The following is a 16162-nucleotide window of genomic DNA, read 5'->3' as shown; positions in this document are numbered from 1 at the left end:
GTTCCTGCCGCCAGAATTTTTTGCTAGTTGCAATCAGAACCTCTCTGTGCCACCTGCTGTTTGCTGGCCAGTGTCGCACCAGCCCAAACACCAAGGTTCATGCCTTCACCAGCTGTTTTTTTCTGAATCCATTGTTTGTATTATAATTGGTCTGTTAGTGCAGCATGCTGCTTTTCTGTAATTCCAAGCATCATGCCCAGGAATCAGAGAGAGCAATGCTACTCAGGGCCAGCGCTTCCATTAGGCGACCCTAGGCGGTTGCCTAGGATGCCAGGATTCGGTGGGCAGCATTTTGTGCGCTCCCTACTGGGTGCACAGGAGCTTCTGGTTCCGCTCCCTTCACGCTGCCGAAGAAGGACCTTCTGCCGACGTGCCGCGGAAAACAGTGGCAGGCAATTGAGCAGCTCAATGACTGCCGTTGTCACCTGCGGCACTTCGGCAGAGGGTCTTTCTTTGGCGGCGCGATGGGAGTGGAACCGGAAGCTCCCACGCGCCCCATGGGGAGCGCACAAAATGCCGCCCCCCCTGAATTCTGCCTAGGGCACCAGAAACTCTGGCGCTGCTCCTGATGCTACTGCAACCACGCCTTTGATACTACATAGGAAGAAGATACATAGCCTGGGTCTCTCATTTGTAATCTAGAAAAAGGAATTTCTCCATTTTGGAACCCAGCTGCCTTGCATATGTATTCACCTCTATCAATCCATCTAGTGACGCCTCACGCTCTCTTGCTTCTGTTCCATGCAGTTATTAAGAAAGAAGAGGACTGCCCTGAATCTTGTGCCATTAATAAGCACCATGCTGAATGTGAGGAGTGTGGTGGCATAGGAGTGCTAACAGGAAAATGCCAGTGGAGACAGGGAAGTGGAAAAGGTACACACTTATGCTGCGTAATTGGCCAGCTTGTCAGCTGATGTTAAATTGGCACAGCTCCATTGGTTATGGTGTAATTGGGCTGATCTGTTTCAGCTGAAGAGCTTCCCAGGGTATTAAACCACTCAGAACCTATGGTATAAATAATACACAAATTAAACCTGCAGAAGGGAGATTAGAGTTAAGGGGAAGTCTTCATTAATCCAGTCCCTGAGGCCTACCCATCACAGCACCTGCAGGTACCAAATTAGCAATCACTGGGAGTGCAGAGAAGAATATGGCCTATGGGATGCAACGTAACCCCTTGCAATCATAAACTGAGTTTGGAACAGCACAAGTTCTACAAAATCTCACCGGTAGATACTGGCTGGTACAAGAGAGGCCTCAGCTGGAAATTGTTATCCAAAACTTGAGAATGTGTGCTCTGTAACACTTACAACACATTGCTTATGTGACAAATGATAATATTCTTAAGTATTCCATAGCAAACTAGATGCTTTACTCCTGCCCTTCCATAAGTATCACAATTTCCCTCCAACTATTTGTAAACTTATGTTCAATCCCAGGCTTGTGAAAATACATTTAAAGAGAGATCATCCGTTTTAAAAAGCCAAACTTTGTACTCAGGATGTTTCACCTACCTTTGTTGCAAATAACGCCTAAGATCACCATAGCTGAAACTGACAGTGCACAAAGGGCTGTCAAATGCACCAAGTAGATAAACTGAAAACTCACACACTTTTTGATCGCATTCAGTTATCATCATCTTGCATGTTAATTGTAAAAACAGCAGGTAAAGAATTTGTAGACAGAAGTTTGATTTTTTTTTTTTAATTGACAGTGTTCCCTGTGCCTCAGTGTGTCAACATGCACCAGCAGAGTGCAATGAACTTTTCTTCAAAGCATTTTGGTATTTGGACTGTTGTGTGCTTGTATGTTTATAGGAATCACCACAAATTATTCTACCTGCACCCCAAGCATCAGGACTTGTCCAGATGGCACCTGTGACATTATAGAGAGCAAAGATCCAGCGGTGTGCCCCCAAGATTGCACAAGTATGGAGTGTTTTAACATTAATATCAAACATAATATATACTGTAAAATAATAATTGGTATGTTAAAGCTGTGTTTGGTCCAAGTTCTGCTTTCTTGTTTCCAGATCCTTTTTAAAACAGTGCATACATTAAACACACACATCTATATTACAGTGTTATAGCTGATGTTTGAGTTGTGCAAAGTTCAGAGTTATGAGCTCAGTCTTCCACCATTTAGAGTCAATAGCCAAACTCCGAATTGAATTCACTCAGAGCAAGATTGGATTTGTCTACACTGTGCCTTAGCCTGCATCAGCTGAGGGGCAGGGGGAGCAACTTCTAATGTGCACCCACATGTTGCACAGCAACTGGCCCAAGGAACTTTAGTGCACTCCAGCAATGTCCACATGGGCCAGTTAGTGCGCAACATGGTGGTGCATATTAGAATTTACAGCTGATTGCAGGCTAAATCGCAGTGTAGACAAGACCTCGGTAAATCTAATTCTGCTTGTGAACAAAACATAAACTTTAAAGTGTCAGAAATGCTTAAAGTGATCATAGATATTTTACTATCATCTGAAAAAATCTTCACTGGTGATAAGTGAAATCAGCTGTCAGTTTACAAGCAGCAAATGATGAGCTCGAGGCTGCCTCCCTAAAATCTGTAATGTTCAACATATGTAATGGCAGATAGTTTGCTTGACAGAAGGCTGAAAGGAGTTTTTTTTATTATTAATCTTATTCGACAATAGAAACAGGCACGTAACGCAAGCTTTCAAGATGTCATGTATGCTATCTTGTTAATGCATGAATTGAGAATGTTGTTATGAGTTAGCAGTTCAGGACACAGGGTTGGTGCTCACAGCCAATAAGTTCCCAGATGGAGAAATTAGTGTATTTAAAGAGTTCAGATGTGCTGACAAGAACCCTTATCTCAGCTTTTATTGGCAGAAGGCATTTCTTTGGCAAAAGCAAACAACATATAATAAAATCCTGAATGTTGTAATGCCAAGTATGTTGTGTACATAAGACAGCTGCTAAAATATTTATTTTTATCATTCATCTATCATTTTGATAGGTGGCACTTGGTGCTTAAATCCCCAAAATTATACATACATGCATACTCATATGCACATATTACATATGCCGCTTGCAATGGGACCCTTCCAAAAAAGCTAAAACAATTGGTTCTACTGTCGTCACCATCAAGCACAGGCAACCTATTTACGTACTAAATAAGGTCATAGAATCATAGAAGATTAGAGTTGGAAGAGACCTCATGAGGCCATCTAGTCCAACCTCCTGCTAAATCATCCCAGCCAGGGCTTTGTCAAGCTGGGCCTTAAAAACATCTAAGGATGAAGATTCCTCCACCTTCCTAGGTAACCCATTCCAGTGCTTCACCACCCTCCAATTATCCAACCTAAACCTCCCGCACTGCAACTTGAGACCATTGCTTCAGGTTCTATCATCTGCCACCACTGAGAACAGCCTAGCTCCAGCCTCTTTGGAAACGCCCCTTTTCAGGTAGTTGAAGGCTGTTATCAAATCCTCCCTCATTCTTCTCTTCTGCAGACTAAATAAGCCCAGTTCCCTCAGCCTCTCCTTGTAAGTCATGTGCCCCAGCCCCCTAGTCATTTTCATTGCCCTCCGCTGGACTCTCTTCAATTTGTCCACATCCTTTCTGTAGATGCCTAAGTACAGTATGTAATTACTTTAAATATAATAGTGGAGATCATACTAAACGGTGGTGGGTTTTTTGTCAGGGCTGGCTGTGCCATGTGAACCCCATTAAGAGGTTCTGAAAGATTTTCACTGGACTAATCATTGCAGGTTCATCTGTTAGATGAGGTTCTACAGATCCGGAACTTCAAAGAAAATCTGGGTACAAGATTCAATCTTGTTTACTTACTTTAGTGTTCAGTGGTAGTGTAAGCATCCAACATTCTCTGCTCCTATCTAAATTGCAGTGTTTGTTTTCTGATCTTCTGGAGCTACCAGCTGGTAACTCTCACATCTTTCAGCTTTGGGGAGGGGTGCTGGGTAAGGGCCCCAGTTTATAGGATCTGAAGGCAGGGCAGAAAGTCCCTGCCCTCCATCAGGCAGTAAAAACAGCTGCTGATTGAATGAAAGGATGAGCATAGAGACATGATGTAATTTGTAGGACAGCCGGGGTTTCCCTAGTAACGGTGCTCTACCTAGAATAAGCTCCATTGGACCCAATGGGGGAAGCCCCATTTATATCCAGAGTGGAAGTGTTTTTTCTCTTGCTGTCCTATGCAAGGAGACACATCCTCCACTCTCACAAAGAACTTTTGGAGTAGAAGCAGTTGTACTTATCTGACGTTATCTTCCCTCACTGCCATGAGCTTGCAAGATCGGGTAGCAATCAGTGCTCACCTCTCCAAGACAGAGGAATAATTAGGGGAATTAATTTAGGTCTCATAGGGAACCAAATGACAGGTCTGGAAACACCTATGTTTTCTGGAACAGGTTCCAGCTCTGATGGAGTTGACCTAACATATTCTCCTTAAATCACACGCAGTTTAGCACATGTGGACCCTTGAGGAAAGATCTCTAAGACTGAGGTCCTATATACTCTGCAAGGATGTTGAATTCCCATTGCACTTTCCCCATACAAATTAGAGGATTGCCCTCATGTCATTGGCCAAAACACCCTGTTCCCCAATTTTGGAGCACATTGCTTTACCCCCCCATCCTCCATCACAGAGACAGCTGCATTCCCTTATGGAAAATCCTTATAGGATTTAGTAGAAAATCATAACCTTTCTAGAGGATTTTTTTATCCTCCTGCAGAATTTAATAAAAAGTTATATCCTTGGTATAGAATTCTATAGTATGGTTTAAAAATATAACTATTGAAATGATCTCATTCTCCATTTTAATACCCGTAATCTCTATAGAACCTGATTAAATTTCTATAGAGCACAATTGATTGAATCCTATTAAATCTTAGGGATGTAAGGCACTATGCAGACAAAAAAGATTATTTCTACTGATAGTTTCTGTATGGAAGTGTGTTTTATAGATTATCGACTGATGATTTCAAAAGAGCCTGATTCCGCAGGAACTTTGCCAATTGAAAATGAGGCTAGCTCTGCACATAGGGTGGTTACATACAGTGTGTCTTTATGCTAAATAATAGATTATCTTAGACAATAAAACATTCATTTACAGAGTTTTTAGTGCTTTCATATAGTGCCTCTCGACAGAATATTGCAAAACACTTTGCAAAAGTGGGTATCGTCATCTCCATCTGAAGATGGGGAAACTGAGGTGCAGAACGGTTAACTGATTTGTCCAAGATCAGAGCAAATGCTTGTCAGAACCAGGAATCTAACCGAAGTCTCTTAACCCCCTGTTCCCTGCTGTAACACTAGACTGCTGTGTCCTACGTATATAAGGCACACAACAGTCACAGAGGAGCAGTGGGAGAGAAAAATTAAACTAAGTAAGAGAAGATTTTCAAGGAAGATTTTGGATACCTGACAAGGCAGAGAGAGGTCAGATGTCAGATGATGAGTTGGAAGCGGGAATCAACATTAAATCATGGATATACAACATTTATCAACATTTAAAGGCCATTTTAAATAGAAGAAGTATCCACACATACAAAGTAAAGACATAATCCAAAATAAACTCTGTGTCCTACACCCACCTTGTCTACCATATGTAAGTCTATAAACCAGGATCTTCTATACCAGCAATAATTGCTAATCAGATCAGTGAGCCCAGAACTATCATTCAAGCAGTCTTTGAGTTCCCTAATCTCTTTACATTAACCCCCGAGAGATCCTTTGTCCATTTTTTTCACCTATCTACATTTTTACTGCTTAATCTGAGCTGCACTGTCAAATTTCAAATACTTAGTAGGGTAAGTCCACAAAAACCCATTAGTGGAAAGAGCTGTTGAGCTTTACCTTTTAACTACAGCATGAGAATCTGAGCTTGTGTTTGTATTTGATTAGATGGAAACATCATTGGTGGTCATGAGAGAGGCGCTCATGGAATTAAATCAGGACATGGGGTTTGTTATTGCTTCCCAAGACAAAACTGTTACTGTGAGAAAGATGATATTAAAGGTAAGTCTAAAGATTATTTAGCTGTTTTTACAGTTTTCTTGCTCTTGTGACACTAGCCTTTCCTACTGTATAGAATATTCCTGTCTTTGATACATAAAACCATCTAAACTCATTTACATGTTGCTGGGTAATGTTTACGTTCGTGGCCTGCCAGCATACAAAGCATTAAGAAGGGAGCTTCTGGATTTGGACATTAAGAATTCTCAATGGATTTTGTCCCTGTGTTCTTCTCATAGTGTCCCCTCCCATCCAGTGTTGCACAATACACTGGTTGGCTGCCCCACAATCCCCAGAGGTGGCTGCATTTCAGTGGAAGTGTAGCATGGACTCGTGGTCTGAAATTTTCAAAGGTGGTTAGAGGATTACTTTCCACTGGACTTGAGTTAAAAATCTCAACTACAGAACTCAGAGATGGAAAAGACAGTTGTGGAAGGTGCTGGAATCACCTTATCCATTCTCCTGAGGGTTGGATTGCTACCTAACTACACCTCTTGCACTGTTTTCAAAGGAAGGGAGAATGGGAGCACTTGCAAAAGGGGAAGTAGTGATTGTTTTCTAATGAGCCTTCTCCATGAAGGACTTGTGGCACTGACAATATATTATAAAGTGAAAAGCAAAAAACAAAATGAAAGCAATAATACAACTAAGACCCTCCACCCCACCCCCCTTGTGAAGATAGAGAGGGGTTCCCGTGCAGGAAAAAGGGGAAAGGGAGACTTGAGAATACTCATAAATAAAGTTATACGTGATCTCGCCTCAGTGCAAGGGGATAGATTAGATGGCCTTTCGAGGTTCCATCCAACCCTACATTTCTGTGATTCTATGATAACATACACTTCTGGGGAAAATGTTAGTTAGTACAGAAGTGGATTTGACATGGATATCAATGGGATTGTGTTCCCAGAGTCTGCAGTGATGCTAGCAAGTGAATATATGAAGTCAGATGAAGTCAGTACCTGCATTACTAAGGGCTTTGAGACTCTAACTAAATTTAGTTACAGTTTAACAGGCATTTAGGCATGCAATTACCCACAGAGCTTGGGGAAAATATAGGATTTTGAAGCTGCACTTGGTATATTTGCAAGTGCACCACTTCTACCTTCTTTGAGAATTAGATCCAGGGTTTTAGTATAGCTTATGAAATGACTGTAAATTTAATTCAAAACCTCTAAGTAGATGCTGTTGTGAATGGTAAAGAGCTACCAAAGGGGGTGTATGGAAAGAGATGAGATGGGAAAAAATTGAAAACGAAACCAGCAGAACTGTAATCAATTCCTCCTCTGCCCACAGAGCCGCTGTGTGATGACATGTGCAAGACCGTGATTGCAGGGGCAGTTCTTCTCTCCTTCATTATCTCCGTGCTGCTCTCTTCTTATTTCATCCACCGTTACCACAAGAATTCTCCAAAGCCTCCAATTGCCTCAGCGGAGATGACCTTTCGGCGCCCAGCCCAGTCCTACCCCATCAGTTACTCTTCTACAAATGTTCGTCGGCCATCTCTGGACTCTATGGAGAACCAGGTGCCTGTTGACACCTTTAAAATACCTGTAAGATTTTATATTTTACTCCTTGAAAGTGTGTACTGATTTGACTTGGCTTTTTTATTTTGCCACAAATTGGACTTTCTAAGGAAAGTTGTGTGTTGTCTACTGAATATGTGGTGGTAGTGCCCCAAACCCCCATTTTGATTTGAGGGTACATTATGCTGGATAAACATTTAAGCTGAAATTCTGGCCCCATTGACTTAAGCAGGCCTAAAAATTCACTGTTAGTAAAAGAGAGGCCTTCCCCCAAAGATGTTGCAGTCTATGATTCAAATGAAATTAAACAAAAATCACCCACATAGAGGGAATAAGACAAAGATCTCTAATGAATGCATGGTAATTATTTAGATCATAACTTCCTGCAGAAGCCAACTACATTTTCTCTTACTGTTAGTGTCTAAAGAAATGTAATACTCTAGGCACAATCTAATCCCTTATTTCTTTTGGCATTGACTTCAGTACAGGGTTAGACTAACTGAGGTTAAACTGATTGTCAATGTTTGCAGTCTATTTGCTGACCAACATCTCTATCATGAGGATAAATAGTAGTAGCATCTAGCTTATAAAACATTCCTTGCTTGTAGATTTCAAATCAATTTTGCAAAGGAGGCCAGTAACATTATCCTCATTTTACAGGTGGGGGAACTGAGGCACAGAGCAGTGAAGTGACATGAACAAGGTCACGCAGGAGGTCATTGGCAGAGTGGGAAAAAGAACTCAAGTCTCCTGAGTCTTAGTCCATTGCTATCCACTAGGAAACACTGCCTCCCTTGAATGTAAGGTAACACTGTCTAGTGGTTTAAGCACAGACCTGGGAGTGAGAAGACCTGAGCTCTATTCCTGACTCAACTACTGACTTGTAATATTTTCTTGGGCAAGTCACACCATCATTCTGTTAGTTTTCCCATCTGAGAGACAATGGTAACTTTCTGAAGGATTTCAAATTCTCAGTGAAAATTGTCATGTACTGCAAATGGAAAGTATTTAATTATTTATCAAATACGGAGCAGTAGCCTGATATCAACTTTGCATAGGCTATTATTGTACCTTTTATTTGTATAACATTTCTTATAGTGCAATAGTTTGATTGTGAGCTTCTGCCCCGGGGTATGGAACTAAATAATTGCTCTACTGAAATGAACAATTGGATTCAAATAAACTAGTTCCCTGGAAAGTCTGGGGCTAATTACTTTTGTTCCCTAGTATTGTCATTATTGGCTACTTCCATTTTCAGCTAGCTGTACAGTTTGCACTTTCACTGTAAAAATTATGTCATTGTTTTAGTAATATCTTCCAGCATTCAATTGGACTGCACGTGCTGTACTGTGGAGCTTGAACACAAGACTTTATATTAGTGCATTGACTAAATTTTAATTTACATAGTAGGATTTCACTTATAAAGTTTAGTTTGGGGTGGGTTTATCTGCATACTTTGGAAGGCTTTCCCCACTCCACCCTCCCACCAGCCCTTTAATGCAATTTCTGTTGTTTGATTATACTGTGAGTAGGATACCTGCCAGTTTGTGCATTTTTATTTATTTTCTACTTGGGGCAAACAGGATGGTGTCTGGAAAAGTCCTGTGCAGTGAAACACTGTCCTTTTGTCTGACCCATATGGCAGCATCTGATACATTTGAATGTTAGATATTGATGCGTTCATAGTAGCTTGTACTCTATTTGCTTTTATTTCTTGGTTGGTTTATACATTTTGTCACTGTTCTGTAACTGTAAGGCTCAATAGCACTTCATAACAGATGGATTATTGTCTGTGATGAACTCTTAAAGGAAAACCTCCTCCCACAAGTTAAACAGAACTGCAAGATCAAATATGCATACTTTATTTTGAAGGTGAGCATTTGTTCAGTCAGTGTTTCATTTGTACAAAAAAAATCTCAGGTAGGCCTGTTAACGTTATCCATATTGATAGGCTGCACCTAATGCCTTTTTATCTAGAGGAAATTTCTAGCTAATTTAAAAATGCTTGAAAGAGCTTTTAGAGGCTGTTGTAGAAGAACAAAGTCATGGTCTTCTGTCTGATAATGGAACAAAAACAAAAATTAATCAGATAACTGAGCATAATGTCTTCCCTGAAATCTAATATTGTATTAAACTTTTGTGATTTGAGTTACCAGTCAGGAGCTGGCCCTTTCTGTCTCATAAGATAACCCCTTCTATTTCATTTTATCTGATAGGATTCCTTTTTTTTTTCTCGTACAGGAGGACCCCAAATGGGAATTCCCCCGGAAGAACCTGGTTCTAGGCAAGACCCTAGGAGAAGGAGAATTTGGAAAGGTCGTCAAGGCAACAGCGTTCAGACTCAAGGGGAAAGCAGGTTACACCACGGTGGCAGTGAAAATGCTAAAAGGTACATTTCCCTGAAATGATTTGAAAGCTATCTGGGAACCTTTGAATCTATTTCACAAGGGTCTAGTGTGCACGCAGGAGGCCATCTGGGGGCAGGCCCTGCCAGCATCTTGGCAGCATTTCCTCCAGTATTCTATTTACGTACTGACATATTCCCATCGAAAGGGAGAGTGCCACATTGATGCAAACAGTAATTTCCAAAGGCCCTAGCTTGTGCTAAACAAGGGCAATGTGATTTACTGTGGCATATGTATCTCATTTAAGTTGTCATTGATTGAAGTATCACAAGGGCTTTTTAAAACTTTGCACAGCTTTTTATATTAAAATATTTTTAAGTAGACCATTTGTGCTAGAGACAGAACGGACCTATTAAGCTATTCATCTACTTCCCTGCCTGTGCCGGATTGATCTGATATATTTACTTGACAGAGGTGTAGTCTACTGGTTTTGAGCAAGGAGCAGGAAATCCAGGAAGCCTTCAGCTCTAATTGTAGGCTGGCCATGGTCAATTCACTTCATTTCTCTACTTAAATTTTCCAATCTGTGTAATAGTGAGTAATAATACTTACCCAGCTAACACGGCTATAGAAAAAAGCAAATAGGCAGTTTGTAAAGCACTTTGTATACACAGGGTGACATTTTGAAAAGCTCTCAGCCTTGCTCTAATTATGCTACCATTAAAGTCCATTTGAAAAACTCTCATTTGAAGTCAGTGGAAGCAAAGGTAGGCTGATGCTGAGCCGACTTCTGAAAACCTCACATGAAATCCCTATGTAAGTGTTAAGAATTATTAATTTAAGACTATTGTTTTATCCAGTTGAGTTTTAAACTCAAAGAATCTGAGGCTACAGAGTTGGAAGAAAACTTACACTAGACAAACTCTGGTTGATAAGAAGGGGGCTTCTGTATCCATCTATCTCTACCTATTGTACTTTCTTTCATTAAGGAAACTGACCCATATGTTCTTCTTTTTTCAAACCCAGCTATACCTACCTTTCTCCTACATGTGCCACCTTAAAAAGGAGAGCAAAGTAATGAAATAATGAGTTGGCACTTTGTGTATACCAGAGCAAGTACCACCATATTCTCCCAGTGAAGCCAGTGGTAGGCTTTGGTTTATGCCACATTTCACACCTAATGGCTACATCGTCTGGACCATATCATTGAAATGGGAGACCTTGGTCACAGGTCAAAGAAGGCAAATGGAGGCCTTTAGATCACATAAGGCCCCACACAACCTAGCACTGATCCTGTGGTTTTGACAGAAGGTAATTTTAACTGCATCGTCCTGAAGGATGATGTAGAAATGGAAAGAACAGAGATGAAGTAACCCTGCTTTGTGATAGAATCTGATACTACTTCATAATGGTGTGTGGTCCCTATATACCAAGGAATATGAGAGAAGCAACAAAATATTCAGAAATGTTTCTGGGTAGAGGAGTTCTTTCTTTTGGTGGGGAACAAGCATTGGCTGGATGACCTCAGTCATTAATTGCTGCTGTGAATAAGAAAACACAATTACAATAGGATAATGGGTTTCTTATTAGCATTTTTATTATGTGCAAGCTTAAAAAAAAGTCCATCATCCTCTCACTGAGTGCAAGGAAATTGCATATTATATCAATTTACCGATGAAATAAATGAGTTATGAAATGTATGTCTACATTTATAAAAAGGTTTCCTTATAACGAGGGTTCAGTGGAGATGAAATCAAAGACAGAGCATGCAGACGGAGCCCTGGAACTTGGTCTTGCAGAGACAAAGACTAATATAGCTCTACATGTAACGCTAAAATAACCTTTTACATGGTATTATAAATGGAATATCCATAATCTTTACAGCGTGCCAATTTTATTTATACATTTACAAGTACTCGTGACTTTTTACATCGATAATATGTAACTGAGCTAAAATTCCGAAATATGCTGTTAAAAAGTGACATTCTTAATTCCAGTTGACTTACCATTTGACTTTCCTTAGCTATTGTCTGGAGCATAATTGATAGCAGTCAAGGGTAACCCTTTATTTTAAGCACCCTCCTCTAATAAATTCATAAAGCATTTATGATAATAGTACGAACTCTAATAAATACCTTTTGCAGTGCATATTTCTCTCTCAGATAGCTCCCCCAAATGTTCCATGAGAGCTGGATGGTGGAAAACATTTGCCCATTACTTGGGTAAACATTTTTGTGTTGCTGTTGTTTTTACTTCGTTATGAACAAATAGAAATGAAAATAAAACAATAACAAAAAAAATCACTACCCTGGAATGTTCTCTAAAAAGTTTTATGCTGGCAGACAGCCAAGGTATAGTATAACTGAATCAGTACCCATCCCACTGACATCAGCAAAGAAGTCTGGAAAGGTATCTTGTATTGATGTCAATAGAAACTCTCTACTCAGCTCCAAGTCTGGAATTCTGGATATGTACTGCAAGATTAACAAGTGTAGAACTGAATTTTATCTTTAATTAAATATTTTGGGGGAAAAGAGGGTTGAGGCAAACCATGGATGTGTCTGTAAGCTTGGTTTGAACAAGAAAGTTCTGGTCAAGAGAAATGCTTGGCTTATGTAAACTTCCAAAGCTCAGATCACCCTGATTGGGTTCATCACATAAATTAGCTTTAGGCCTATTGGAGATCTCCTGCTATATTGGGTGCTGAGCCCTCTAAATGTTGTCTACTGTATGTAGTGTGGAAAAGGGATGCAGTAATTGCAATACAGTTACACGGCACAAAAGGCTCCGGGTTTGATTTTTCAGTGCTTGCAGCTTATCTAGTCAAATACACCAGTGCAGAGTGAGTATAAAATGCTACTAAGTTAGATGGCAGTGCTGTACTCTCAGGTGGCTGTAGAGCTGGATGGATAACGATTTTGTGGTTCACCGGCAGTTCCCAAAAATTGTGAACAAAATTCAGCGAATTGAAAAAAAAAATGATTTTGCATTGAACAAATCATTTTTTCTGACCTGAAACATGCTGTTTTGGATATTTTGAAAAGGCTAGATTTACAAAACAGGGGAAGAGGGTCATGCCACCCATCTCCTTATAGCTTTAGCCCAGTACTAGAACACTCACAAGACCATGGTTCAACAGCCCCGTCTGCCTAATGGAGAACTTGGTCCTCCCATATTGCAAGAAAACACATTAACCATTGGGCTGTGGGATAGTCTGGTGTGAGGATCTTTCAATACCTGCTATTGAAGTTATTCCACTTGAATAGTCACTGGGAAAGAGAGGAGTGTGTGTGAGAATGACTCTATAGCCCTGTGGTTAGGGCTGAGGTGGGAGACCCAAGTTCAAATAGCCTTCTGCCTGATGTGGGATGTGAGAATGGGAATTTAACTTTTGTCTCCCACATCCCAGGGGAGTTTGCTAATCACTGGGCTAAAATTTATAAAGAGGGCCCATGACGACCTCTAGTTCCTCCTGCTGTTTTGTGAATGATAGCTAAATTCCAAAAATATTTTTTTTGGCCAAAACTATTTGTGTCACATTCCTGAATAGTTTGGGGTCATCTAAAACTGCATTTTTCAGTGAGTAGACCATTAGCTGAAAAATTTCACCCATCTCTACTTGGCAAAGATGTGAATGACTGAAAATCAATGAAGAATAAGGCCCTGTCTCTTCTCTGAAAACCATTACAAAGCTGATAGTACAGCACTTGAAGCTTTTCATCTCCATACTCATTTCAAGAGCATTCTGAAATTCTTATTCTTAGATTGTCCCTGTTTTATACTACAATGATTAGTCCCCTGCAAATACCTAAAATAAGTCAAAGTCTGCCCCAAGCCACAGGCTAACACATGTCAGTTTCCATAGCCAACACTACGCAAGGGAGTGATGTGGCTAGCCTCATGCTGACCGCCTTTCACAGCCCTAACACTATGGATCAGGTGCCAATTTTGCTGCTGGGTGAATTAGCCATCAGTATGAGATGGAGTGAGAAGTGAATCCATAACCTCTGGAATTCAGTTGAGCACCTTAATCACTTGGCCAGCGCATCTCAATACTTCAAACAGGTAGCAGCATGCTAATGTACAGCTTAGTCTATAGGTGGCACATTCCTTTTGCAGTGTTTTATTAACTAGATGTCTGGTTTTGATGCCTTCTATAGAAAACGCTTCCCAGAGTGAGCTGCGAGATCTGCTGTCAGAGTTCAATCTCTTGAAACAGGTCAACCACCCTCATGTCATCAAACTGTATGGAGCATGCAGTCAGGATGGTAAGTGTCAGCAACTAGTTAGTAAGAGAGAAACAAGGAATGGATCTAGCTTGGGGTTGAAGTACTATTTAAATTGCAAAATACCTTTTATAAATTTGCTATTGGTTAAAAATGGTGGTGTTAAGAATGAGTGAGAGAAGTGGAAATCCTGATTTCAGCAAAACTAGTGGCAGATCTTATGGATACAACCTATATAGTCAGAGACAAACATATTTTGATTCTAAAGCTATTTTAAAATATTTCCTGACCAGTTTCTTTTTCTGCCTCTATTTTTTTACACTTGTCATAACATATTCCCAGATTTGGACCTTAGCGTCCAAAATACGGGTGTTAGCATGAAAACCTCCAAGCTTAGTTACCAGCTTCAACCTGGTAAAGCTGCCACCACCCAAAAAATTAGAGTGTTTTGGGGCACTCTGGTCCCCCCAAAAACCTTCCCTGGGGACCCCAAAGACCCAAATTCCTTGAGTCTCACAACAAAGGGGAATAAACCATTTCCCTTCCCCCCTCCAGGTGTTCCCTCCCTGGGTTCCTGGAGAGATATACAGAAGCAAGCTCCGTGAATCTAAACAGAGGGACTCCACCCTCCCTATTTCCAGTCCTGGAAAACACAAGTACCAAGAGACAATCTCTCCCCCACCCTCCCCTTCTTCCAGAAGGAATGCAAAGTCAGGCTAGTAAATCTAACACACAGAGATTTTCTTTTCCCCCCTGATTTCTTCCTCCCACCAATTCCCTGGTGAGCTACAGACTCAATTCCCTGGAGTCCCCCACTAAAGAAAAACTCCAACAGGTCTTAAAAAAGAAAGCTTTATATAAAAAGAAAGAAAAAATACATAAAAATGGTCTCTCTGTATTAAGGTGACAAATACAGGGTCAATTGCTTAAAAGAAATATGAATAAACAGCCTTATTCAAAAAGAACACAATTCAAAACACTCCAGCAACTACACACATGTAATTACAAAAAAAAAAAAACATATAAACCACTATCCTTTCTGTACTTACAACTGGGAAACAGAAGATTAGAAAGCAGGAGACAGAAAAATCCTTCCCATATCCGAGAGGGACAGACACAAGACAAAGAACAAAGAACCCACACACAAAACTTCCCTCCACCTAGATTTGAAAAAGTCTTGTTTCCTGATTGGTCCTCTGGTCAGGTGTTTCAGGTTACTCCTTTCCAGGTAAAAGAACATTAACCCTTAGCTATCTGTTTATGACAACACTAATTTGGTTCTCAGGGAGCCTCTTCTAATTTGGCTCAACTGGATTTTCAATATGATCATTATTTTGTATTCTAGTAGCCCCTAAAGGCCCAAGTCAGAGATTGGGGCATCGTTTTGCCAGGGTTCTGTGTGAACAAGTAGGTAAGGGACAACCCACTACCTAGCCCCTGACTAGGTTGCTAGTTAATTTTACTTTCAGTTTTTCTGCCCTAGCATGATTCTGTTGTGTGGTGCTTACGTGAATGCTTACACTTGTCAAAAATTGGTTTCACTGACCTGTATACTGTATTTGGCTGCAAATACATGGGGGAAATAATTTTCAAAAAGATGTATTATAAACAGCCAAAGGGGCAAACTTTCAGTGCAGTTCATGAGGATTTATCTGAACAGTTCCCATTAATGTTGAATGGAGTTGCATGGCAACATCTTCTGCCATAAAATATCTGCTGTAAGTTGATCTTTCAGTTGTTATGGAGCGTGAGTGATTTACATGGCCACAAATTCGTAAGGCTTAGTCCTGCATTTTCAGAACTCCTGATGATGTAACCGTGCATTCTAGGGGCACGTAGAATTCAGGATTGTGCATCTGGGAGATTCAGTAAGATTTAAAGAAAAACTCAGGGTGGTTTTTATGAACCTTGTAGAGGGGATAAAATCATTGTGCTGTCAACTGTTTGTGAGTCGAATGCTTCTCATAAATATGAAGGTAATGCATTAATGCATTGGGGTGGGGAGGCTTTGATACAGCTGACAAATGTACTCAGCATTGTAGTGCTGAGTGGATATTATTC

At 40.4% G+C, this 16162-nt stretch overlaps 1 protein-coding gene across 1 annotated transcript in view; it reads left to right on the top strand.

Annotated features, from left to right (window-relative positions):
- RET (ret proto-oncogene) overlaps positions 1 to 16162 on the top strand; it is a 116171-nt gene that overhangs the window by 84130 nt on the left and 15879 nt on the right. Inside the window, exons 8-13 of the mRNA XM_030570942.1 lie at positions 748 to 873; positions 1818 to 1928; positions 5897 to 6010; positions 7301 to 7557; positions 9772 to 9919; positions 14036 to 14143. Coding sequence (XP_030426802.1) covers positions 748 to 873; positions 1818 to 1928; positions 5897 to 6010; positions 7301 to 7557; positions 9772 to 9919; positions 14036 to 14143 — 864 coding nt within the window. The remainder of the gene's footprint in view (positions 1 to 747; positions 874 to 1817; positions 1929 to 5896; positions 6011 to 7300; positions 7558 to 9771; positions 9920 to 14035; positions 14144 to 16162) is intronic.

The sequence above is a fragment of the Gopherus evgoodei genome, chromosome 7 (genome assembly GCF_007399415.2).
Source record: "Gopherus evgoodei ecotype Sinaloan lineage chromosome 7, rGopEvg1_v1.p, whole genome shotgun sequence".
Lineage (NCBI taxonomy): Eukaryota > Metazoa > Chordata > Testudines > Testudinidae > Gopherus > Gopherus evgoodei.
This window is presented reverse-complemented; position numbering and strand designations above follow the sequence as displayed.